The 27,265-nt window shown below is 40.6% G+C and overlaps 1 protein-coding gene across 4 annotated transcripts in view; it reads right to left on the bottom strand.

Annotated features, from left to right (window-relative positions):
- The window catches only part of STON2 (stonin 2), a 169,257-nt gene that overhangs the window by 99,795 nt on the left and 42,197 nt on the right, over nt 1-27,265 (bottom strand). For all 4 annotated transcript variants that reach the window (XM_017961421.3, XM_031667930.1, XM_031667932.1 and 1 more), the window contains one exon: nt 3,094-3,291. In XM_017961421.3, the coding sequence (XP_017816910.2) occupies nt 3,094-3,291 (198 nt within the window). The remainder of the gene's footprint in view (nt 1-3,093; nt 3,292-27,265) is intronic.

The raw sequence follows: 27,265 nt of genomic DNA, 5'->3' as shown, positions 1-27,265 counted from the left end.
CCTGGGTCCTAGCTTGATTACTAAAGAACAGGGAGATTTCAAAGTAAAATGTCCAGCAACTTGTTTACAGAACATAATACTGTGGGCACACAGCAGTTATCTGTAAGCATGCATATCTGTTAAGGACATATGAACTTTATCCTCAAGCTCTGCCTGCTACACATCTTGTTTTAAATCCCTTGTATATATGCTCGTATGCATCCTCTATACACATCTGTACAGAAAGTCTGGGGGGTAACATAGCAAATAAATTAACTACAGTGACTTGAGGCACTGTCAGGTTTGGGAACTGGCTGGAAAAGGGTTTGGAAGTTTCACTGAAATTCAGGTCATCCATTTCTCAGTGGTGTTCTCTTAACAAGTTGCTTTACCTTTCTCAGACTCGGTGGCAACTAGGAAATGGGGAGAATGACACCGGCCTCGCAGGACTGCTGTGAAAGCCAGAGATCATACACCTCATATGCTGGCACACAGTAGACACTCAGTAAATGCTATCTATAACTATTACTACTGTAAAAGAGGATAGGGCTGGGTGTGGTGGTTCACACCTGTAATCCTAGCACTTTGAGAGGCCAAGGCAGGCGGATCACCTGAGGTCAGGAGTTTGAGATCAGCCTGACCAACATGGCGAAACGCTGTCTCTACTAAAAATACAAAAATTAGCCAGGCTTGGTGGCACACACCTGTAATCCCAGCTACTGGGGAGACTGAGGCAGGAAAATCACTTGAAACTGGGAGGGAGAGTTTGCAGTGAGCCGAGATTGCACCACCAGACTCCAGCCTGGGTGACAGAGTGAGACTCTGCCTCAAACAAACAAAAAAGAGGATGGTTGCCAAAAAGCCATACCTCTACCCTCCCTGTAGCCATGGAAACTGCCTCTTGTTGAATAAGAGCATCCCTCCTCATTCTCCAGTCCCAGATTTGCCTTTGAGTCTCTGGTATAAACTCTGGTGTAGGGACCAGTTAGTTCCTCATGAGGACCATGTGTGCTGGCTATTCCAACACACCTGTTCCCCACTTGCAACCTCAGATCCATTGTATCTGTTCTGGTGACTGACCTCTGTGGGCTGCTTCCCCAGGGCTTCACGCCCTTTGGCATCAGGCTAGGATCTGCCAGTTGGAAACACCAGCACCAGATCTGGGAATTTATTCTTCCCTATCTCCCTGCTTGGTCAAATCTCTACAGTGGCTTTGTCCTTTCTGTCGCCATAGCTCCTGTTGGGCAGCCCCTCTTCTATGATTTCAGCACTTGCTTCCTCTGTAGGTGGTCTCTTCATTAAGCTCTCTCCAGATAAACATTTTTAGGGCACCATCTGCTTCCTGCCAGGACCCTAACCAAAACAGGGGAGGAGGTTTTCTTGATGCAAACTATAACACTGTTAGAATGACTTTAGATCAAGGAGATGTTAAAAATAATGATAAGCTGTGGAGGCAGACTAATAATGTCTAGTTCAGGCTAGGGCTCTGATTTTCATTACTTGAAATTAAAGCAACTTTCATCTAATAAGAAAGTCGAGAAGACAATAAAAAACAGCCTGAGCCTAGAGATCTTGTCTTTTCCTTCAGTGAGGGGCCCGTTTTGCAACTCTCCAAAGCAACAAGAACCTTGCAGCAGGAAAGAGAACTCATTTCATCCCTGATGGACACTTACTCTGTGTCAAACATCATGTAAGCTATTCTATATAAACCGTCTCATTTGGAGCTGATAACAACTTGGTGAGGTATACCCATTTTTCAGAAGAGGAAATAGAGTCATAAAGATAGTAAGGACGCTGTTCGAGGTCACACAGCTGGTCAGTGCAGAATCAGGGTTTGAACCTGAGAAGTCTGGCTCTGGAATCTGGGTAGCCTGAACCAATGCTTAGGTGCCTCCTCCCTGGAAAGGGGGCCGAGAGCAATGAGAAGTGAAGCAGGGAGGCAAGCTCAGCCTCTCTTCCTAACAGCCTCAGCTGCTGAAGGTGTGCTCGCATCCATGAGATGCCCCCACTGGGGAAATGGGGCTGTGGGGGCATATTTCAGCCACCGACCAGGATCATCAGCCACAGAGACAAACCAGAAGTGAAGGAGTGTCTGTGAAAACAAAACTATAAAGAACCACAGCTTCTGAAGACAAAGTGGGTCCATGATAAACTAGGATTCTCTGCAACATTATCCAGTACCAAACTAAATCCTGCCTGAACCCCTCAGTCTGCAAGACAGATCCCTCTTTATACTTGTAAAATTCAATGGCACATAGCATGAGGGTAAACATCCAAAGCTTAAAAATGACCTAGAAACTCTGAACAACATTGAGAAGGAAGAACAAATGTTGTCAACACACTGGGTAATTTCATCCACAGAGAAACGAGCAGTAACTTCATCACTTTCAGAAGAAACCAATCTCTTGGGCCAAATAACCAAAACACCAAGAACATCTTTCCAATGCCAAGAATCTTTCCAATGCCATTTCCAAACTGTGCCTGTAATTCAGCACTTGTTAACAGACCCATATTCCACCTGCAAAGAATGCCAGCATTCCATCTTATGCCTACTGGAAAGTTTAATAAATGAGGTATAGTGCATTGCCGATTGACATATCACTCAACCAAGGCACAACAGAATAAACACTTAACTGCAAAATGATTTGTAGTCTGGATACAGTGGCTGAGTCTTGATTCTCATTCTGTTTCATGTAACATTTGCTTTTTTCTGCTTAAATCTACCTCCCTCTTATTGAAAACGCAAGATGCGTGGGTAGTAGGATGAAAGATTCAGCCTTGTGTATATTTACACATAGTTCAGTAATCCCAGGAGAAAATAAATTGACAGAGAATGGTATTTATACCAAACAGTCAGAAAACAACATATTAAGATACACTGTCAAATGGTTACCCAGTATGAATGATCTGCCAACCAAGGATCCAATTTGTGTATACATCTTCCCCAATGCAATTTCTAGCCACTTTGGGTTCTAGTTTTTTGACTGGATAACAACACCTGAATTCATTCTGCAAAGCAAGCCAGCTGCAGTGATTTTTAAAAGGACTTTAAAAGTGGGCTTGGGTACACCAACAGTGATTTGCAAAGCCCTCTGGCTTAGAGTTCCATCTTACCAGTCGAGTCAGCCCCAGAGGCCTGACCACTCGTCTGCTCCTCAGCATTGATGAGCTGCAGGTCTGTATACGAACATCCAAAGCTAGGACTGCTGGTGTCTTCAGAGTGGGTGGTCCAGCTGCTCTCAGAAGTCAGAGGGCATCTCCCCAGGGAGTCAAAGGAAGGGCATGTCCAGCAGGGTATGGTCAATGGTAGGGCTGGGGAGAGACCAAAAAACCAAAAGCATACAATATAAATAGTTGTACTTTGTCTTTAGTGCTTATCTTACTTTGACGTTGCTCACATCCTGTGAAATCTCAACAGTCACACAAGGCAAGGAAGTCTTGTATGGAGGGTATCACTCATGACACAGACAGAGAAAACTGATTGACTGAGACCCCATGGTGAATCAGTATCAAAACAAGTATGAAAAGTAAGGTCCCAGTTGGGCGCGGTGGCTCACGCCTGTAATCCCAGCACTTTGGGAGGCTGAGGCGGGTGGATCAAGAGGTCAGGAGATCAAGATCATCCTGTCTAACACGGTGAAACCCCATCTCTACTAAAAATACAAAAAATTAGCCGGGCGTGGTGGCGGGCGCCTGCAGTCCCAGCTACTCAGGAGGCTGAGGCAGGAGAATGGCGAGAACCCAGGAGGTGGAACTTGCAGTGAGCCGAGTTCACCCCACTGCACTCCAGCCTGGGCGGCAGAGCGAGACTCTGTCTCAAAAAAAAAAAGAAAAAAAAAAAAAGAAAGAAAGACAGAAAAGTAAGGTCCCAGGACTCTCCAGTCAAAGAAAATCTCACTAAAGGAACACAAGTTACTTCAGGGTCTAATTTTACTTCTTAACTTACATTTCAGCTTATTTCAAGCCAAAACTACAGGAATCTTGCAGTTTCACCCTTACTGTTACATTTCTTCCATTTGTAGTGGCACAAAAAAACCCACCAATTTACACTGAAACATTAGAGCCAGTTTAGGTTAAAGGATAAAGAGTAGACATATAACTATATATGAACATGTATGTGGCATGCCCCTGCTTGCTTTGAGTTGACTGTAACTGGAGATTCTGCTGACTGTCACGTATACAAATTGAGATTTGCTGAGGCTGCCAACCTGCATGCAATACAATGAAAAATACCTTTAAGGGGAAAATGGACAAAGCTCGGTTTTATCTCCTTAGCCTTGAGAACCAAATCAGACTTTATAAACTACTTTAGAAAGGTTTTTTAAAATCTTTCAAATTTGAAACTTTCAAATTCTCCTAATTTGTCTTTAGTTAATTTCCTATCACACGCTGTCTCCACGGTGCTGCATAAAAATCATATCATTATGGCCAGGCACGGTGGCTCACACCTGTAATCCCAGCACTTTGGAAAGCCGAGGCGGGTGGATCACCTGAGGTCAGGAGTTCAAGACCAGCCTGCCAACGTGGCGAAATGCCGTCTCTACTAAAAAAAATACAAAAATTAGCTGGGCATGGTGGCGGGTGCCTGTAATCCCAGCTACTTGGAAGGGTGACGCACAAGAATCGCCTGAACCCAGGAGGCGGGCATTGCAGTGAGATTGTGCCATTGCACTCCAGCCTGGGCAACAAGAGAGAAACTATTGCAAAAATAAAATAAAAACAAAAAAAGAATCATATCATCGCAAATTTACCAACAGGTACTGAAACAAGTGCTGAAAATAGCCTAGATAAGACAGGAAGAATGAAAACAAGAAAAACTACCACGTATTGAGTACCCATCAAATGTCAGGTATTTTACAAATGTCTTGTTTCATCCGTCTATCCTGAGAGATAGGCAGTAGTCTTATTTTAACTCAACGACATTAAGAAACTTGCCCAAGATGATAAAGTCAGTTCTCCTGCCAGGAAAACTAAACAAGTAGAAAAAGAAAAATTGAGATTTAAGAGAGAAGAAAGCATAAACATCAATGCTTCCAATAGTATAAAACTTTTCATTCCTTATTCTCTTAGGCATTTGTAAAGCATTTAGGTCCTTTTTCTGGAGTGCTCATCGCTCATATCCTCTTCTTTAAAAATGTCACCCTTTCTGCATATTCCTGAGCTATTCTCTCCAAAGAAGCAAGGTCCCTTTCCCTGCTTTATTTCTCCTTAGTGTCATCACTGTCTAATGTGCTACATGCCCATGTCTTCCATACTAGAATCCAAGTTTCTTGAGGGGGCAGGGATTTTTATCTATTATGTTCACTTCTATAACCCCATTCCTAGAATACTACCTGGTATAAAGCAGACATTCAACAAATATTTGTTGGTTATATCAACAGAAGCACCACAAATCATTCCATAACAGTCTATACTAAACACAGAATATTAAAATTGGACTGGTATCTATGACCCTCACCCCAAACACAGAAAAACATTAAAATACTAAAAAAGAAGAAAAAATAAATTTTTTAATAAACCAACCAAAATTAAAAAGCAAAGCCAAATTTATAAAAGTTTGCTATATGATGCCATTTCCTATAGTATAGTGGTTTAGATACTTTAAACTACTATGGAAACAAAATTAAAATATTTGTGAAACGTAATAACATTATTTAAAATACTTCACAGGGTGAGCAACAAAGTAAAGAATCATCAGAGGCGGAGTGAAAGCTGCAACCCCAAAAGAGTAAACAGAGGACACAAGCTGATTTTCACTCTCAAGATTTTGAACAAACCAGACTCTTGAGTTTTCCAAACCTCTTATGAAGAAGGCAAATGATAAAGAACCTAGGGCCAACCGAAGATGGGGAACAGAAGAGCTGATGCATAAAGTGAGAATTCCTAAAAGGCTTACAGGGTAAGTTAGAAATAACCTCCACCCCCTAGCTGGAGATAGCAAAGAAAATTGTCTAACTTAGGATTGCGTGAAGAATAGAGGAAAAAATATCTCCTGAGAATTAATAACCACAAATTGTCTCACACAGGGGTGTGCAGCTAAAACTACTTGTGTGGTCTGAAAAACCTCCAAGTTGAGACTAGTTTAAGTATTTCCTGGTTAGTAGCCTCAGGCATCCAGGAAAAGCAAATACTATAATAATGCCTTTTTTTTTTTTTTTTGAGACAGAGTCTTGCTTTGTTGTCCAGGCTGGAGTGCAGTGATGCAATCCCAGCTGACTGCAATCTCCACCTTCTGGGCTCAAGTGATTCTCATGCCTTAGCCTCCCAAGTAGCTGGGACTGCAGGCTGCTGCCACCATCCCTGGCAAATTTTTTTTTGTATTTTTAGTAGAGACGGGTTTCACCATGTTGGCCAGGCTGGTCTCTAATTCCTGACCTCAAGCGATCCATCCGCTCGCCTCTGCCTCCCAAAGTGTTAGGATTACAGGAATGAGCCACCACGCCCGGCCAGTAATCCTTTCTGGAAGGAAGATACCTTCAAACCAGCCTCCTCAGACAGAATGTTCCTAAGTTGATGTGCACATAATAAATAAATAAATCACAAAATGCATAAGAAATCAAGTTACCATGAACAAGAACCAGCAAAGTGTGTGAGTAGGTGGGGTGAAAAGGCAGAAAGAGATCTGCGAAGAATTTTCAGACACTAGAATTGTTGAGCAAAAAGCACAATTATGTTTAATCTGTTTAAGGAAATAAGAAAAGAAATTAAAAATATGAAAAAGGAGCTTGTAGAATTGAAAAAGAACTAAATAAACTTCCAGAGAAGAAAAAATATACTACTGTAAATACAAAATTGAATGGATAACATAGACAAAAAGATGAAAATATCAAAGAGAGATTGAGACACATGGAGGGCAGCGTGAGACAGTCTCATAGATACCTAATCTGAGTTCCTAAGGAGAGGAGAAAGAAAATGGTAGAGGGGCAATATTTGAAAAAAATACTGGTTGAAAATTCCCCAGAATTTATGAAAGATTTTACTTGTCAGATTAGAAATTCCAAGGCATCTCAAGCAAGGTGACTAAAAATAAATCTACAAATAAACACCAAAACTACATATGACCAAAACCAAAGAGAAGATCTTAACAGCCATCAAAGAGAAAATATACATTACCTTCGAAAGAAGAATGTTTAGACTGACTACCACCTCTTTCCATAGCAGGAGAAGCCAATGTGCACTTCAGTGTATAGACAGAAAAATAACTATGAAGTTAGAATTACATACCCAGTGAAATATCTTCACAGAACAAGGGAAAAAATAAAGACAATTTAGACAAACAAAAATTATAAATACCCCTAAAGTAGGAAAGAAAGGTGAAATAAATGGAATGTAAGATGTTAGAATTAAAACTATATCAGTACTTAAAAATAAACATAAATGGACTAAACATTCCAGATAAAAGAAAAAAGACTGTCAGGTTGAATCAACAAATGAAATTTAACATGGTATGTACAAAAAATATATCTAAAACATAAATGATTATCAATGATGGAAAGTAAAGGGATGGGAAAGCCATAGAAGACAAAATGTTAATGAAAAAAAGCTCATAGAGTTATGGATTATGGATGGACTTTGCAACAAAATGACAAAAAGCACAATTCATCAGAAATATAATAATTCTAAACTTGGATATATTTATTAACATAGCCTCAAAATTATTAATGCAAAAATTCACAGAACTGTAAGAAAGTAAGAAATGTCCATCATCATAATGGAAGATGTTAAAATACACCTCTCAGTTATTGACATGTCAAGCAAGCAAAAATATCAGCAAGCAAACGAAACTTTAAACAACAAAATGAACACGCTGATCTAATGATCATAGAACATTACACTCAACTGGTGAAGAATGCACATTTTTTACAATAACACCAAGAATTTTTATGACAAGTGATAACATGCTATCACTTCACATGAAGCAAGCTGTAATAAATTTCAAAAAATTGGTATACAGACCACAAATACTGGTCACAATAAAATTAAGTATCTAGTTATCTAACTAGTTGGTTAACTAACATCTAGATTTAAAAAAACTGAAAAATTTAAAAATTAAGAAACAGACTTCTAAATAATTCACTGGTCAAAGAAGAAATCTTAATAAATATTAGGAAATATTTTGAGTCAAGCAATAACGAAAATACTGTATGTGAAAATTTTAAGAATATATGTAAGCAATATAGTCAGCTTACATTAGAAGAAAACTAAAAACTTAATACAATAAGCTCCCAACTTATTAAGATACAAAAGTAGAACAAAATAAATTAAAGAATGTTAGAAAAAGGAAAAAATACAAAAGCATAAATTATTAAAAATTTTTAAAACACACAGATAAAATGTTCTTAGAGAAGAACTAAATAGAATTAAAAAGAGCACAAATAACAGTAGGAATGAAAAGGGTACACAATTACAAATACTATATACAGAAGGCAATGAAGGGAAATAATAAATGTCTTTATACCAGTACACAAACACAGATAAAACTATAGAAGTCCTAGTAAAATATAACTTTTCAAAACTGATTCAAGAAGAAAGTTAAAAACCTGACTTGTCCAGTAACCTTGTAATTAAGTGAACCAAGACTTAAAACCTTCTCAACAGAAAAAATTTTTTTAATCTTCCACTAACTACTCCAGAGTATACAAGAAGAAAGGCCACTCATCTACTCATTAAATTTATAAGGTTAGCATTTGCAAGGTTAGACACCAAAACCTGACAATAAATACCCTATTTATATGTACAGTCTCTAAAAGGAGAAATACAGAATAATCTCAATCATGGACACAGATAGAAGAATCCCAAACAAATTATCAAAGAGAATCTAGTGATTTATGAAAAGGAGAATTACATAATGACTAAACTGAGTTACCCAATTTATACAAGGTTGGTTTAACACAGTGTTTCTCAACCTTTTTTTCATTATCGTCCCCCTAAGAAACCTTTTTGTACATTTTTTTCCCTAATCACTCTCTCTTGAACTCTCCTCCTCTAATACATTACAATCAGAAAATTGACATTAATACAATTCACCAATCTTATTCAGATTTCCCCAGTTTTACATGTACTCGTGTGTGTGTATCTAGTTCTATGCAATGTTATCAATGTGTAGATTCATGTATCCACGAGTCAAGATATAGAACAGTTCCATCACTGCAAGGATCTTTCATGCTGCACTTTTATAAGCATGCCTAATTCCCTCCTAGCTTGCCTCCATCTCCATGCTCTGTTCCTAACCTTTGACAACCACTAATCTGTTTTTCGTTTCTATAATTTTGTCACTTCAAGAATGCAATATAAATGGAATCATGCATTATGCAACTTTTAGGACTGGCTTTTATTACTCAGCATAATGCCTTTGAGCTTCATCTGAGTTGTTGCATGTACCAGGAGTTCATTCCTTTTTATTGCTGAGTAGTATTCCATGGTATGCATACACCACAGTTAGTTTCCTTCTTTCCCCATCAAAGGACATCTAGGCTGCTTCTGGTTCTTAGCTACTATAAATAAAGCTGCTATAAACATTTGTGTACAGGTTTTTGTATGAACATAAGTTTCCATTTCTCTGAGATAAAGTCCAAGAGTGCAATTGCTGGGTCATATGGCAATTGCATGTTTTGTTTTATAAGAAACCGCCAAACTGTTTTCCAAAATGGTTGTACCATTTTATATTCCCACCAGCAATGCAAGAATGATCCAATCTCTTGGCATCCTCACTAGCATTTAGTCTTACCACTACTTTTTATTTCAGTTATTCTAATAGATGTGCAGTGAAAGATCATTTTAATTTGTATTTCCCTAATGGATAATAATATTGAATATCTTTTCATGTGATTACTTACTATCTTGATATATTCTCTTTGGTGAAACATATGTTTATTTCTTTAGCTCACTTTTTTCTTTTTTTTGGAAGATGGAGTTCCACTCTTATTGCCCAGGCTGGAGCACAATAGCATGATCTCGGCTCACCGCAATCTCCACCTCCTGGTTTCAAGCAATTCTCCTGCCTCAGCCTCCCAAGTAGCTGGGATTACAAGCACATGCCACCACGCCCGGCTAATTCTCTATTTTTAGGAGAGATGGGGTTTCACCATGTTGTTAAGGCTGGTCTTGAACTCCTGACCTCAGGTGACTGCCTACCTTGGCCTCCCAAAGTGCTGGGATTACAGGCCTGAGCCACCACACCCGGCCTAGCCCATTTTTTTTAATGGGAACTTTTTACTGTTGGGTTTTGAGATTTTTCTATATATTCTAGATACTAGTCCTTTTGTTTTTATTCTGAGACAGTTTCACTCCGTTGTCCAGACTGGAGTGGAGTGATGCCATCTCAGTTCACTGTAACCTCCACTTCCCAGGTTCAAGCGATCTACCCACCTCAGCCTCCAGAGTAGCTGGAACTACAGGTGTGCACCACTATGCCTAGTTAATTTTTCGTATTTTCATAGAAACAGGGTTCCACTATGTTGCCCAGGCTGGTCTCAAACTCCTGGGCTCAAGTGATCCACCTGCCTTGGCCTCCCAAAGTGCTGGGATTACAGGCATGAGCCACTGTGCCTGGCCTGATACTAGTCCTTTTTTGGCTGCGGTTTGCAAATATTTTTTCCCAGGCTATAGCCTGTCTTTTCATCCTTTTCACCAAGTTTTTGCAAAGTAAGTTTTTGAAATTTTAATGCTACATATATATTTTATGTTTACTTTTGTACTGTATATATATTATAGGTATTCTGTATACAACAAAAATTACAATTTATTTGCCCTACTCAAGAACCATTTTTAGCCCCCTTGGGGATAATATCACCCTGTTGAGAATACATGGGTTAATAATAGAAAATCAATTAATGTAATTCACTGCAATAACGTATTAAAAGAGAAAAATCTTACCATCACAATAGATATAGAAAAAGCACTAAATAAATTTTAGTCTTTATTCATGGTAGTAATTTTTAGCAAATTACAAACAGAAGAACTCCCTAAACCTAACAGAAATACCCCCCAAACCCCACAGAGAACATCACATAAAGCTAATTAACCCTTGGAGATTCCGATCAAGATGGTGATGTTCATTACCCTCACTTCTGTTCAACATCATATTTATGATCAGATCCTGCACAGTAAGGCAGGAAGTGAAAAGAAGTGAAAGAAACAAAACTGTCATTATTTGCAGATGATATTTTTGTATACGTAAAATAACCAAAAGACTTTACCAATAAGTTAGCAAATTAATAATGTTAGCAAGGTATGCCTGTTAATTAAAAAATCAACATATAAAAATGAATTGTGTTTCTGTAAGCCAGCAAGAAATATTTAGAAAATGAAATTTAAAACAAGACAGCATTTATAACAGCAACAAAAAGTATGAAGCATATATAGTATCAAATCTAAGAAAAAATGTGCTAAGGCCTTAGAGGAGGCATTTCTAAAGTTTATTAACAGACCATAAAGAAGATTAAATAAATGGAGAGATATATATGTGGAGATAATATATACATATGGAGATACAGATAAATAGATAAATATTTAGAGATTGAAAGATTTAACACTGTAAAGATGTTAATTCTCCCCAAACTGGTTTATACATTTACTTCAATGTCAATTAAAATTCTAGTATGGCAAAACAATCCTAAGCAAAAAGAACACAGCTAGAGACATCACACTACCCTTTTCAAACTACATCACAAGGCTACAATAATTAAAACTGCATGGTATGGTATAAAAACAGATACATAGATGAATGAAACAGGTTAGAGAACCCAGAATAAAGCTGCACACCTACAACCATCTGATCTTCTACAAAGCCAACAATAACAAGCAACAGGGAAAGGACTTTCTATTCAATAAATGGTGCTGAAAAAACTGGCTAGCCATTTGCAGAAGATTGAAAGTGGACTCCTACCTCTCACCATATATAAAAAATAACTCAAGATGGATTAAAGGCTTAAATGTAAAACATAAAATTATAAAAACCCTAGAAGAAAACATAGGGAATACCATTCTGGACATTGGCCCTAGCAAAAACTCCACGACAAAGATTCCAAAAGCAATGCAGGAAAAACAAAAATTGACAAGTGGGACCTAATTAAACTAAAGAGCTTCCGCACAACAAAATAAACTATCAATGGAGTAAACAGACAAGCTACAAAATGAGAAAAATATTTGCAAACTATGCATCTGACAAAGGTCTAATATCAAGAATCTATAAGAAACGTAAATGAACAAGCAAAAAACAACCCCATTAAAATGGGCAAAGGCCATGAACAGACACTTCTCAAAAGAAGATAAACATACAGCAAACAAGCATATGAAAAAATGCTCAATATCACCAATCATTACAGGAACGCAAATCAAAACCACAATGAGATACCATCTCATCCCAGTGAGAATGGCTATTATCAAAAGTCAAAAAATAACAGATACTGCTGAGGTTGCAGAGAAAAGAGAAGGCTTACACACTGCTGGTGGGAATGTAAATTAATTCAGCCACTGTGGAAAGCAGTCTGAAGATTTCTCAAAGAACTTAAAACAGAATTACCATTTGACCTAGCAATTCCATTACTGGGTACATACACAAAGGAAAAATGACACACGCACGCCTATGTTCCTTGCAGCACTATTCACAATACCAAAGATGCAGAATCAACCCAGATGCTCATCAACGGTGGACTGGATAAAGAAAATGTGCAACATATACACGATGGAATACTACACAGCCATAAAAAAAATGAGCTCATGTCCTTCGCAGCAACATGGATGGAGCTGGAGGTTATCATCCTAAACAAATTAACCCAGGAAAGAAAACCAAATATCACATGTTCTCACTTATAAAGGGGAGCTAAAAACTGAGTACACATGGAAATAAAGAAGAAAACAACAGCCCCTGGGGCCCACTTGAGGGTGGAGGGTGGAAGGAGAGTGAGGATTGAAAAACTACCTATTGGGCATTATGTTGATTACCTGGGTGACAAAATTATCTTCAGACCAAACCCCCACAACAGGCAATTTACTCAGGTAACAAATCTGCACATGTACCTCCTAAATCTAAAATAAATGTTGGAAAGAAAAAAAATTATAGCAGGGCTTTCACCTATATTAACAAGCAGAATCATACTATTTAGATATGAATGAAGCTGAGTTTTGAGTAATATATTTATAAGTATTTACATTAAAATAAACACAACAACAAAACAATATTGGAAAAACTGGATATCTGCATGAAAAAGTGAAGCCAGACCTGTACTTCAAACTGTACAGAAAAACCAATTCTAGCTATATTGAATGTCAACGTGTGAAGGCTATATAAGAAACATTTTAGAAGACAATATAGCCAAATGCATTCATGACTTTGGAGTAGAGAAATATTTTCTTTACCAAGACACAGAAAGCACTGATAATAAAACAAACATTGAAAAAAATTATGTCATTAAAATAAATAACTTATTTTTGCCAAAAGACATAAGGAGAATGAAAAGACCATTCACAGGATAGGAGATAATATCTGCTACACATTGAATGCACCAGGAACTCCTAGAAATCAACAAGAAAAAGGCAGAGACACCAACAGGAATATAGCTGAACAGGGATTTCATGAAAGAAAAATCCAAATGGCACCAAAAAAGGATGCTCAAGGCCAGGCGCGGTGGCTCACGCCTGTAATTCCTGCACTTTGGGAGGCCGAGGCAGGTGAATCACAAGGTCAGGAGATCGAGACCATCCTGGCTAACATGGTGAAACCCCGTCTCTACTGAAAATACAAAAAATTAGACAGGCGTGGTGGAGGGCGCCTGTAGTCCCAGCTACTCGGGAGTCTGAGGCAGGAGAATGGCGTGAACCCAAGAGGCGAAGTTTGCAGTGAGCCGAGATGGCGCCACCGCACTCCAGCCTGGGTGACAGAGCGAGACTCCGTCTCAAAAAAAAAAAAAGGATGCTCAACCTTGTTAGTAATCTAGGAAATGCAAATTAAACCACATGAGATACTAAGATCCTATTACCCTTCCCCCTTTCTTTCTCCACCTCCCTAATGACAAAAATAGAAAAATGTAACAATCCTAAGTGCAGCAGAGGAAGGGGAGCCACAGTGCCTTTCATGTACAGCCGGTAGGATAACTAGAAACCACTTTAGCAAATGGCTCGGTGTTACCTGATTAAGCTGAATATGAACACATCCTACAGCACAGCAATTCCCATCCTATTTTTTTATGCAAGAGAACCACCTGCACATGTTCACCAGGATACAGGCTAAAAATGTTCATAGAAAGACAAAAATAATGCTCATGGAAGTGCATTATCATCTTAGAAACAACCCAAATGAGCCAGGCATGGTGGCTCATGCCTGTAATCCCAGCACTTTGGGAAGCCAAGGCGGGTGGATTACGAGGTCTGGAGTTTGTGGCCAGCCTGGCCAACACAGTGAAACCCCATCTCTACTAAAAACACAACAAATTAGCTGGGTGTGGTGGCAGGCACCTGTAATCCCAGCTACTGAGGAGGCTGAGGCAGGAGAATCGCTTGAACCTGGGAGGCGGACGTTGCAGTGAGCCGAGATCGCGCCATTGCAACGTCAGCCAGGGCGACAGAGCAAGACTCCATCTCCAAAAAAAAAAAGAAAGAAAGAAAGAAAAGAATCCAAATGTCCATGAAAAACAGAATGGATAAATGGATTGTAGTATATTACTATAATGGAATACAGAGTAATAAAAACTAAAAGAACCGTAGCTACAAGTTCTTTTAGTTTTTGACATGGACAATTCCCACAAATAATGTATCAAAGGAGTAAGCCACGGAGTAATACAGTATTATTCCATATATAGAAAGTTCAAAACCAGGCTAAATTATAACATTCTTGATGCATGTGTAGGTAGTAAAACTGTCAAGAAAAGTAATGTAGTTATTATCATGAAACTAAGAAGGTGGTGATACAGAGGGGAGGGAAGGGGATGTGAAGAGGGAGGAGGCTGTGATCAGTAGGAAAACACGCAGGGCCTCTGGCGATGACAATATTCCATTTATTAAACTGGGTGATGGGTTGTACTGCTGTTCTTTATAATTTAACACACATTTTAAAATGTTGTTTTGTATTTATTCAATAGGTAATAAAACTTATTAAAACCACATATCAAAAAAAGACAGATTACTCAGTAAGAAAGCTATTTCACTTAATGGTATTTGCACATCGGCTCCTTACATTTGTGAGATAAAACGCCAACGTTTCTCTTGAAACACAAACTCGGAACAGTGCATCTGGGAGAGGCAAAGCTCCTGCCTCTCACAAACTGTTCTCATTCGTTCTAATACGCTTTGTTTATTTTTCGGCTTAGAAATCTCGGATGAGTTATTTTATTCAGGTTCTTAATTGAATGTCCTCAGGCCACAAGCTTAGCTGAAAGAGAGAAAGTACTGGGCCCGGAGCTGACTATGCTCCCAGGGGCCAGACCTTTGATGTCCGGGCCAGGTAAAAACAGGATGCTGCCATCATGACACTTCAAGCCACATCCATCTAGCTTGAAGGAATAAAGTGAAGGAAAGATCAATATCTGCCTCTCCTCCTTTCCTATGAGGTTAAGACCAGGGACCCTGGATCCAGACTGCCTGATTTGCATACCAGATCCAGCCCTGTAGCCTGGAACAAGCTACTCAAATTCATTTGTTCCTCGTTTTTCTCACCCGTACAATGCAGCTGAAGAGAATATAAACCTCATAAGGGGATTAGGTTAATACTGATGAAGCACTTGCAAAACTGCTTGGCACAATAAGAGTACTCAACATGGGTTAGGTGGTGATGGTTATTATTCTCAAACATATTCTTTTGTCCAAATCAACTTGACATCTCCATTTGGGTCTCTAACTTTACATGTTGAAAACTAAGCTCCTATTATTCCCTCCAAAGCAGCCCCTGCATCCTTTCAGCTGCTCAGAACAAAACCATCAAGTCATCCTTGATCCTTCTCATAGTTGCTCCATCACAATTTTTGTTAGTCCTACCTTCAAAATACATCTGGAATCCAATCACTTCCTGCCTTCTCCAAGCTACCCCCCTGCTGCAAGCCACAATCCTCTCTTGCCTGGATGGATACAGTGGCCTCCTACCCTGTCTCCTTGCCTCTACCTCTGTCCTCTCCTCCCAGTCTATTCTCAGCTACACCACCCTCAACCGCTACACCAGAGCTGCCACACAGTTTTAACAGAACTACTGTTGAAACTCAAGTTGGATCAGGCCACACCTCTGTTCAAAACCCTCCGTTAGCTTTCCATCTCACCCATAATAAAAATCAAAGTCCTCATCATGTCTGCCAAGGACCTGTGTGTCTGAGTCTCTGTAACCTTTCCTCCTCACCTCCTTCTCTTCTCCCCACATTCACTCCACTCAGGTCACACACCAAGAACACAGCTGCCCCTCAAGGGCTATTCACTTGCTGTTCCTTCCACATGGAAGGCTCCTCCCCACTTTCTGCAAGGCTTGCTGCCCCATGTCCCCCAGGTCTTCACTCACATATGCCCCTCAGTCACTCCCTGGCCTTAAGGAAAATTTCACATCCTCCTCATCATAGTCCCTTCTTTTGCCTCATTTTTCTCTCCTTCCCACTTTATTCCCTAACACATTTATTGTATTATTTTTATTTATTTATTTATTTATTTATTTGGAGACAGAGTCTCGCTCTGTTGCCTAGGCTGGAGTGCAGTGGCACAATCTCTGCTCACCGCAACCTCTGCTCCCCTGGTTCAAGCAATTCTCCTGCCTCAGCCTCTCGAGTAGCTGGCATTACAGGCGCCTGGCTAATTTTTGTATTTTTAGTAGAGAGGGGGTTTCACTATGTTGGCCAGGCTGGTCTCAAACTCCTGACCTCAAGTGATCTGTCCACCTCAGCCTCCCAAAGTGCTGGGATTACAAGCGTGAGCCATCGCGCCCAGCCCCTAACACACTTACTTTATATTTACTTCTTTAGTGTGCTTCTGGTGTGAACCCCCTGTCGCCCTGCAGAATGTGGGCTCCATGGGGCAGGAGTATGTGGCTGTATCCACAGTGCTGAACATGACTTGAATGTGAGCCTAGAGTGGGAGGTCAAAATAACATGGATTATGTGAATAATAAATCTACACGTTGTTGGCTAATACAATATTTTTCTTTCTTCTTGTCCTTCGGGATCCTGGGTAGATTAAAATTTTAAATACATATATTTTGATGTCATGTCCTTTATATTTTGATGTCTAATCACTAGGGTTATAGGATTTTTTTGATGCTGTCAACGTGCCCATCCGTGCGAAGAAAATGGAGCTAACTCCATTCTTTATCTGTGGCTCCTCTGCTTTTTCGTAGTTGGCAATACGAAGCAGCCACTGCTCCCAGGACTAGCTCAGAGGAGCTCTTGTTCACTCCCCAAAAGCTCCATTAGTAACAGACTGCCGAACTGTTAGGCAACTTCAACGTGGGGAGAGCAGGGACTGTGTCCAGCTCTCTCATAATTGTATTCCCAGCACCTACATTTTTTTCTGCATGAATGAACTAGTTAATTCATGCATGCTTGGGTAGTTTATTGTGTTTTGTATCCCACACCAAGGGTGAACTAGGCCACATGGCCTCTCTGGGTGAGCCTGCACGTTCTCTGGAAGAGGAGAATATTGGAGTTTTAATAAAATATTTTGTTTCCTTTTAGATACTGGAAAGAGTTATCTCTGAGAGCACTTCACCATCCTCCGTGGCATGATGACACTTTTAAATACAACAGAACTATTGCTTTTAAGTGTGCCTTTTAAAACAGCCCCCAGGAAAAAAATATAGGTGTATTTGTGTATGTATATGTCCATGGTGTGTATACACCCATGTATGCACGTACGTATGTGTGTGGAACAATGGGAAATCATAACCCGATGACAACAGCTGAAAAGAAGGGGACAGGATGGGTGAGAGGCCAGTTTCCTTGTCTATCTTGTTTAAAAAACAACAAGCTGACTTCACCAAGGGCGCCATCCTTCAAGTTCGACCTAACAGCTCATTAGCCCCACAAATGGGAGTCAGTCACTTAGTCATTCTGCAGGAGAGTTCATGTCCATCTTTTCTCTCTCCTTTCACTAGTCCAGCAAATCCTAGGTGGGCACCTACTAAGTTCCTCAAACCACATTCTGGAATAAAGAACAAATTAGACAGACAAAGTCCTTCCCTTTATGGAGAAGGGAGATAATAAATAAGTAAACTAATGCATATTTGACCCAATTGCAGGTAGAGGCATGGGCTGTGAAGACATCTGAAGCAGAAAAAAGCTAGAGAGTGGAAGCGGAGGGTTCTGGCCCGCCCTGCAGAGGCGATGCTTGAGCAGAGTTTGGAGTGAAAATGTGGAGGAAAAGCTCTCAGGGCACAGCGAACAGCCTGGACAGCAGTGAACTGGCCTGGAACGGCGAGAGAGGCAGTGCAATTACAGCAGATGGAGCCCAGGGGAGAGGATCAGAGACAGTATCAGCCCTGAGAAGGAAAGGCTCTGCTGAAATTTATTCCTGGGTACAGCATCCTCTGAGACGGACTGCACAAAGGTCATTAACTACATTTAGAAGCGCAGAAGAACTGAAGGTATTAAAAAAAAATAAAGCCTCTTCTGTTGCAGGGGGAATTACATATGCATGCAAAATGCAGTGGGCCTTGTCCACATATTCACCAACAGGGTTGGGATATCTTATTCCACCCCCACCCACCACTCACCACCCCCATTAGCCAGAATGAACAACATAATAGAAATTAACGGCTGGGCTAGTCTTCTTCAGGATGAAGCCTCTCAGCTGTCACCCCTGCCTCCCTCTTAAATGGCTGACGTCATCTCTGATCCTCCCCCAAACAAGTGGCTCTTTCTCTGGTCCCAGATAATTAGTTTCCCCAGACACAATGGGAAGGCCTTAGCCCAAGCTTTTAGGGAAGACGTTTGAAGCATAAGGGAATACTAGTGTTTGCTTGGGCTATGGGACAAATGTTCCGGAAATGAAAGGGTTTTTTTGTTGTTGTTTGTAATTATGCACATCCTGCAGTATCTGCATAATGGGTCCAATTCAGCTCTGGCCTTGCAGATAAATTACCATGTCCCTGGAGGAAGGTCAGCGTATGAGTGAACAGGAAGCTTCATGCTGACAATAGTGCCTTAATTTTTTTTTTTTTTTTAATTTTAAGGATGAACTTTGCTCTTTTAGTCCGTTTATCTGCAGGCATTTGCAGACATGTTCTAAACACACCCACACTTGTAAAATGCACATACTTAAAATCAGCCTTGGCTTTGAGAGAACAGTATAAAGATTTTAGATGGTTGATGAGCTGACTGCTATATTCTTCCTGGTACCTGATGGAATTTTAAAGCCAGAGGAAGCCTTATATGTTAGTCAAACTTTTTGTAGCTAGAGAAAGTCAGGAACACTATTGGCTAAAGCACCCAACGTGAATAAGACATGAGATGGGTTTAGGTTCATTTTCAAAAAAAATTTCTTTAGAGAACTATACAAAATTTCATTTTGATTTAAATACATTCACCTGAAGGTTTTTTTGTGTTTTTTTTTTTTTTAACACTCTGGTTCTGCTCATGGTTTTGTAGAATATCTTATGCATCTGGTTCAGAGTTCAATAAATGAGTTTTCAGTTAAATTTCTTGACATTTTTCACCATACAACCTTAAATCATATGGCAACCTCAAACTGGAGATGTGAACAGTGTTCTTGTGGCTAATTTACATATTTGACCTTAAAGGTTCCAATAAAAACCTTCTAAACAGATCATTTATCAACATGGCCCGACCCAAAGGGGTCTTACGAAGTCAAAGAGGTATGAATCCCTCATTTGGCCTCCACCAAATTTCAAGGGTTTTAATGTTGAACACAATTTTCCTAAAAGAGTCAAAAGGAAATGATTCTATACGTTTCCTCATTCATAGTAAACTCAGGTCCTAAGAACTAATGCTCTCTTTCCATATATATGGTTATACAAAGGCTTTTGTCAGTCAGGGCGCGGTGGCTGACGCCTGTAATCCCAGCACTTTGGGAGGCTGAGGTGGCTGGATCACCTACCTGAGGTCAGGAGTTCAAGACCAGCCTGGCCAACAGAGTAAAACCCCATCTCTACTAAAAATATAAAAATTAGCTGAGCGTGGTGGCGGATGCCTGTAGTCCCAGCAACTCGGGAGGCTGAGGCAGGAGAATCGCTTGAACCCAGAAGCGGAGGTTGCAGTGAGCTGAGATCACACCACTGCACTCCAGCCTGGGTGACAAGAGGGAGACTGTGCTTCAAAAAAAAAGACTTTTGTCACTATCATTTTATTTTAATCATATTTTTCTTTCTTTCATTTTTTTTTTCTTCTTTTTGAGGTGGAGTCTCACTCTGTCACCCAGGCTGGAGTGCAGTGGCGCGATCTCGGCTCACTGCAACCTCCGCCTCCCGGGTTCAAGAGTTTCTCTTGCCTCAGCCTCCCAAGTAGCTGGGACTACAGGTGCCCGCCAGCATACCCTGATAATTTTTGTATTTTTAGTAGAGATGGGGTTTCACCATGTTGGCCAGGCTGGTCTCGAACTCCTGACCTTGTAATCCGCCTGCCTCAGCCTCCCAAAGTGCTGGGATTAAAAGCGTGAGCCACCGCGCCTGGCCAATTTTAATCATATGTGTCTAAAGGAGACTGTATATCTCCTTTTTACTCTGGCCAACCATGATGGCACTTATTCACTTCAAATCCTGCCCTAATTAAAGTCCAAGACAAAGTGGCTGCCTTGATGATTTAAGCATTTCTGGAGTGGTTTTTCCTACCAGCTCTTGCTCCTGGTTATCCAATCAACCTTGGTATGCTTCAATGCGCAATAAAATAAGTAGCCAGGTCACTAGGGTGAGGACTAACAACTCCTTGGCTTCTCTAAGGTTCCCAGTGCAGCTTCTAGCCATTTAAATACCATAAAAAGTAAGAGATGTACCATTAGTGACAATTTCTTTGTACCTAACTCCACTGTGCCTACAGCCTTGTGGCATTTTAATTAGGGAAATAGTACATTCCAATTCCAGGCGGAAGTCCAATGCTCGCTTGGCTTTATTCTTAGGTGGCACAGTTTAAAAGATGTATTCTTTTGTTTTTTACTCTTCATCTGCCAGAAAAACTTCAAAGAGAGGAAGAAAGGGAATTGGGGGATGGGAAAGGAACATCCCGGATAACCTCACTGCTCCCTCTGTGTGTGTGTGTGTGCTATTCTCTTTCCCAACTTCTCTCTGCAAGCCAGGATGTTCAGGTACGAAACAGCTGGCTAAGGAAGGTTTCACTTTTTCTTCTGGAAATTAAAACTAGGAACAGCACTGATCAGTTCCACTTCTCCTCCTCCTTCTCCTCCCACCACCTTTTTCTCTTACGACCTTCTCACAAAACAACATCCACAGAGGGTTTGCATGAGACAGGTACCAAGATAAACATTGTTACATCTCTCCTGACATGAAGACATCTGATCAGAAAGTATGGGCTCTTAATAGAAGTAAATGGAGTATGAAGAGTAAAACGGGAAGAAGCTAAACATTACAACTATATATTATATATAGGAAAGAGTCAGCTTGTTCCGGTGATGCTGATGTGATTGGGAAAAGGGTTAAAGCCAAAAATTAGTTTCCACTGATCCTTTTTTTTTTCTGGCTGAACTTTTTTTCTTGCATGCACAGAGACACACCTACATATTCCAAACTTCACCAAAGGTTCCAAATTTTTGCATTTAAATACAGCACACCAAACATCTCTCTTGCCCTAATTCCTTTTCATTCTTGTGTTATCCATGCTAAAAAGAGTTTGCTCAGTCTACATGAGTGAAGCTATAGCCCAAAATAGATCTAACATCTGACTGATGGAAGTTAATAAACTAAGAAGAGCATTTTAGAGTAGATAAATGAGAAATTGATGGGCAAATCATTTCTCTGTGGTCAGATTAGACAAAAAGCACGAGAGGGCCATTTTGTCTAAGTTGGTCACCTAGCTGTGGGCAAAATGGGCACTACTTGGCCCACAGCTAGGTGGCCAATTTAGACAAAAGTTTATCCTAGGTCAGTAGTGCCCACTTTCTCCAAGTGAAGAAAACAGGATAAAACTGAGTAAGAGCTTTGGAGAACCCCCAGAAGTAAATGATAACTAACAAGGGAAGTTGCTTTAAATTCTGATTTTTACCCTTCACAGGAAGAGACAATAGAGGCACCTGTCATAAAATGAACTGCTCAGGCAAGTAATTCTCCCATCATCCACTTCTTCCTTTGCTTCCTCAGAGCCAGTTCCAAATTCTCAGCTGTATGAAATGAAAAATGTAGGCCAGCCACGGTGGCTCATGCCTGTAATCCCAGCACTTTGGGAGGCTAAGGAGGGCAGATCATTTGAGGTCAGGAGTTCGTGACCAGCCTGGCCAACACAGTGAAACCCGTCTCTACTAAAAATACAAAAATTAGCCAGATGTGGTGGCACGTGCCTGCAATCCCAGCTATTTGGGAGCTGAAGTAGGAGAATCACTTGAACCCAGGAAGGCTGCAGTGAGTCGAGATTACGCCACTGGACTCCAGCCGGAGTGACACAGCGAGACTCCATTTCAAAAAAAAAAAAAACTTAAAAACAAAAAGACAAGTAGTGGTTGAAAGACAACCACAAGAGATGGTAATCACAGGAGCACAGGTTGGCTCTGGTTTCCTACTAGAGGATCCAGAAAGAAGCCCAGTGGATTTCTGCTCAATTCTGAGCACTGTGCTATGTCTTTGAATATCCACACCTAGCAGAACTATACAGAGGAAGTGGTTAGTAAATATCTGGTGACTCAATGAGTAAATTACAAGGAGCTGTAAGGTTTAGGGACAAAGCACAGTGACATGCACACATCTCCTTAAAAAATACCCTGCATCATGAGCCGAGATGGCGCCACTGCACTCCAAAGCCTGGGCAACAGAGCAAGACGCCATCTCAAAAAAAAAAAAGAAGAAAAGAAAAGTCCTCCATCATTACAGATGCTCCCCTAATTCAGACTGACTCATTCTCAGCCTTATGCAAAAGGTTCCATTTTAAGATTTTAGAGACTTAGTACATTAGTTTTCTATGGGTGCTGTAACAAATTACCACAAACTTGGTATCTTAAAACAACAGTGATTTATTCTCTCATAGTTCTGGAGGCCAGAGTCTGGGATGAGAATCACTGTGCTAAAATCAACATGTCAGCAGAACTGCACTCCCCACAGAGGCTTTAGGGAAGCATCTGTTTCTTGTCTCTTGCAGTTTCTGGTGGCTGCCAGCATTCCTTGGCTGTGGCTTCGTCACTACATCTTTAAGATCAGCATTTTCAAATTTCTTTCTGTTTCATCTCCACAGTGCCTTCTCTTCTGTGTAAGCAAAATCGCCCTCTGCCACTCTCATAAGGATGCATGTGATTGCAGTTAAGGCCCACACATAATCCAGGATTATCTCCCCATCTCAAAATCCTTAATCTCATCTACAAAGACCCTTTTCCCAAACATCATCATATTTATAGGTTCCAGGGAGGACAACCTGATGTCTTTGGGAGCCATTACTCAGCTTAGTATTGCCAAAACAACAGAGCAGGCAGCAGTGATTGCAGCAAGTCTCACACGTCTCTACTTGCTGCAAACATCTGTGCTATTTCTGCATAATGCCTGCAGTTACATAGGTGGTATTATTGCAATATACAGCACATGTACTCAAACATTTTAGATTCAAATTAAAATCTGAGCTGCACAACAGCCTCCAGAATGGAATGACTGTGTAACTTGGGGAATGTCTATATTATCCACTATGTGGGGGCAGGAGGCAGGGGCTAACGCCTAGTCTCTCCTGTGTAATTGGCCTTAGCTCTGCCAATTACTCTATCCTTATTGTCAAACACAATCTATGGGAGGAAACCCAAGAGGGAATTAGCTTATGTGGGAGAGGTTACTTTGGGTAATAGGAATGTACCCTGCAGCTTCTCATTCAGTTTAGGTTCACTGATGGGTCAAGTTGGGTATTGGCAGAAAATTTGGAACTGGACCCTTGGGTTTATTACCATTTTCTTTACCACTCTAATGCTGCGCACCATCCCCTACGCTCCTTGGGTTTCTAGGTTAGAAACACTTCTTGAGGTGGGACCGGCCCTACACATGGTTTATTTCTGCTTCTTGCCTACAGACTGGGCATCAAGTCTGCTGCGAACCCATCCTACAGGACCCTCCTAAGGTAGAGAACTCCATCTCCACCGGGCTGAGTTAAATTTTCACACATATGAACAGATGGAATTAGTCATACTTGAGCAGTTTTCAAAATTATGCTTTCATGCATTTGAACACTGTCATTTCTTGATTTATTCTCTGGTAATATTAATAAATCTTAAATTCTTAGGACAATGCAGGGCTGAGATTGGGTTAAGGCCAGTGACACACTTACCTCGGATGTAAAATTTAAGGGGATGCCAAAAAACTCAGTAATGAAAACAACATTTTAACGCAGTATATTAAAAATATCAAATCAAAATCAAAGCAGCAAACCACGGCTCACAGGTTGACTATTTCTGTAAATGAAATTCTATTAGAACCAGTGAGACAGCCAGCGGGGAGGAGGTCCCCGGAAAAACTCCAACTGGCCTGTGCACTGGGGTGGAGCCGTAGCAGTTTGTGCCACTTGCAGCGGGGAAGAGCCTGGCCCCTCCTCTTCCTGTGTGGAACCTGGGATTTGAGCTGCGGGCTGGAGGTGCGCTAGATAAATTCTGGCCTTGCTCAGAGCCCCTGTTTCCCCTCTTTTTTCCTTTTCACCCAATAAAGCCCGCCTCACTTACCCTTCAAACCATCTGCGAGCTTGAATTTTCATGGCCGTGGGATGGACAAGGACCCCACCTTTAACTGAACTTTAGGAAAATTCCTGCAACACCAGGTCCAGGATAAGGGTGGGCCAAGTGTGGCATAGTCATGCAAGTGTTAGTTGGATCTTGTCTTTAAAATACTGATATTTTGTTCATTAAGAAATTTTTGCATTACGTGATTTTAATAATTTTAAATTAACTTTAATTTTTAAACTGAATTCTTAAAAATTAAAAAAATACCTTTTTTTCAAGACAATTATTACGGTTTGATATGGAGCAAAAGTGTTTCACGTATTTTTTCCCAATCTGTCACAGAGAATGTTAAAAAGACACACTCAAGAATCACAATTTTAAGAAATTCATAATTTTTACTGCCTCATCAAAGATATTGTTGGGTGAAATAGACATTTTGCTTTACTATGAGTAGACAATGGCCAACAGTTTTATCTGCTGTTACTTTTTTACCATCAATGCAAATGTCAAAGCAGTGAAAAGGCAAATAACATCTTAGAATTAGAATGAAAATGATTTTAACCTGAAAGACCCCTTGAAAGGATCTTAGGAGACCCCAAGGACTATGGGCCAGATTGTGAATTGCTGCCTTAAAGGGTAAAGCTTTCACAATATATCAAAAGCACTGTCAGTCACAAGATAAGATCCTCAGTCAGATGGGGGCAACATAATTATAACTAATCTCAAAATTAATTTTGGAAAAATCAGTGAAGAGTTGAGCAAATTGACTATCATATAAATAGTTTTGAGCAATCAGGAAATCTTTGAGGCTAAAGATAAGATGTGAAAGAATCTGAATGCCATGGATATAATCCATGACCTGAAGGCATGGCCATTTTAGGGCAGCAAAGTGGAGAAAGAGCACCCCATCCATCACTTACCTTCCATTCCTTGCCCCCACTGCCTCCTGGGTAATGAGGGAGCAGAGAGTACTAGAGCAGCAGCAGCAGCAGGAAGAGTGAGGCAAAGGAAAGGAGAGCACAGGGCATCCGAAGGCTGCTCCAAGACCTTGGGGCCGGTTGGCCTGGTGCAGAAGCTCTCCTGCCATTTCCTAGCACACAACCTTGGTTGAATTCCCAAAGCACTGTCTGGCTGAGTCTCCTCCACCATATGTAATATGGATTAATATAAATACCTTCCTCATACAATTGTTGTAAGGAGTACATGAGATGATGTAGTTAAGGCACTGAGCACAGAAACTGAGACAATAAGTATGCAGTAAATGTATCATATTAAGCAGAAGGAACACACTTCTGTGCTCATTCACTGCCCAGTGTTCAGTAACTTTTTCCTACATGCATCAACGCTTAGCCCAGGGCCTTCTCAGAGTTAGGTGTTCAGGAAGGGAAGCCTGTCTGGGCCTGTCACTTCTTCTATGCTACACTGAGAGTCATGACTCAACGACAATTCATGCAGAAATCTGATGTTTAGGCTGGGCACCCTGGCTCACACCTGTAATCCCAGCACTTTGGGAGGCCAAGGCAGGCGGATCACCTGAGGTCAAGGAGTTTGAAACCAGCCTGGCCAACATGGCGAAACCCTGTCTCTACTAAAAATACAAAAATCAGCCGGGCGTGGTGGTAGGTGCTTGTAATCCCAACTATCGGGAGGCTGAGACATGAGAATCACTTGAACCCTAGGGGCAGAGGTTGCAGTGAGCTGAGATTGTGCCACTGCACTGCAGCCTAGGCAACAGAGCAACACTCCCTCTCAAAAAAAAAAATGGAAATCTGATGCTTAAATATGAAAAAATAGACATAAATGTGCAAATTATTACATAAAAATATGAATGTTTGTAACAGAATTGTTTTATATTTTCTTAAAATCATTTTTATTGGTATTGAAAACACATTGAAAAACAAAGGAATCAGGCTTAAAAGTGACACTAGCAAAACATTTAACACACCAACAGAAAAATATACCAACCCTGCTTTTTGCTAGTAGGTCTCTGTGGTAGAGAGAATAATGCCTCCCATTCCACCCCAAGATGTCCACATCTTGATTTCCAGAACCTGTGAATGTGTTACTTTATATGGCAAAAGAACTTTACTGATGTGATTATGTTAAGGACCTTGAGATGGGGACATAATCCTCGTGAGTCCAGTGTAACCACAGAGGTCCTTAATGCCTGGTCAGCCCAATGTAACCACAGAGGTCCTGAATGGAAGATAGAGGCAGATGTCAGGGAAAGATGTGACTTCAGAAGAAAGGCACAGAGAGATGCCACATTCCTGGCTTCAGAGACAGAGGAAGGGGCCATATGCCAAGGAATGTTGACAGATTCTGAAAGCTGGAAAGGGCCAGGAAACAGACTCTCCCCTAGAGCCTCCAGAAAGGAACGCAGCCCTGCCAACACCTTGATTTTGGCCCAGTGACACCCATGACGGACTTCTGAAATACAGAATAATAAGATGATAAACTCATGTTGTTTAAGCCACTACACTTGTGGTGACTTGTTACAGCAGCAAATAGAAAACTAATACAG

The sequence above is a fragment of the Papio anubis genome, chromosome 7 (assembly GCF_008728515.1).
Source record: "Papio anubis isolate 15944 chromosome 7, Panubis1.0, whole genome shotgun sequence".
Classification (NCBI taxonomy): Eukaryota; Metazoa; Chordata; class Mammalia; order Primates; family Cercopithecidae; genus Papio; species Papio anubis.
This window is presented reverse-complemented; position numbering and strand designations above follow the sequence as displayed.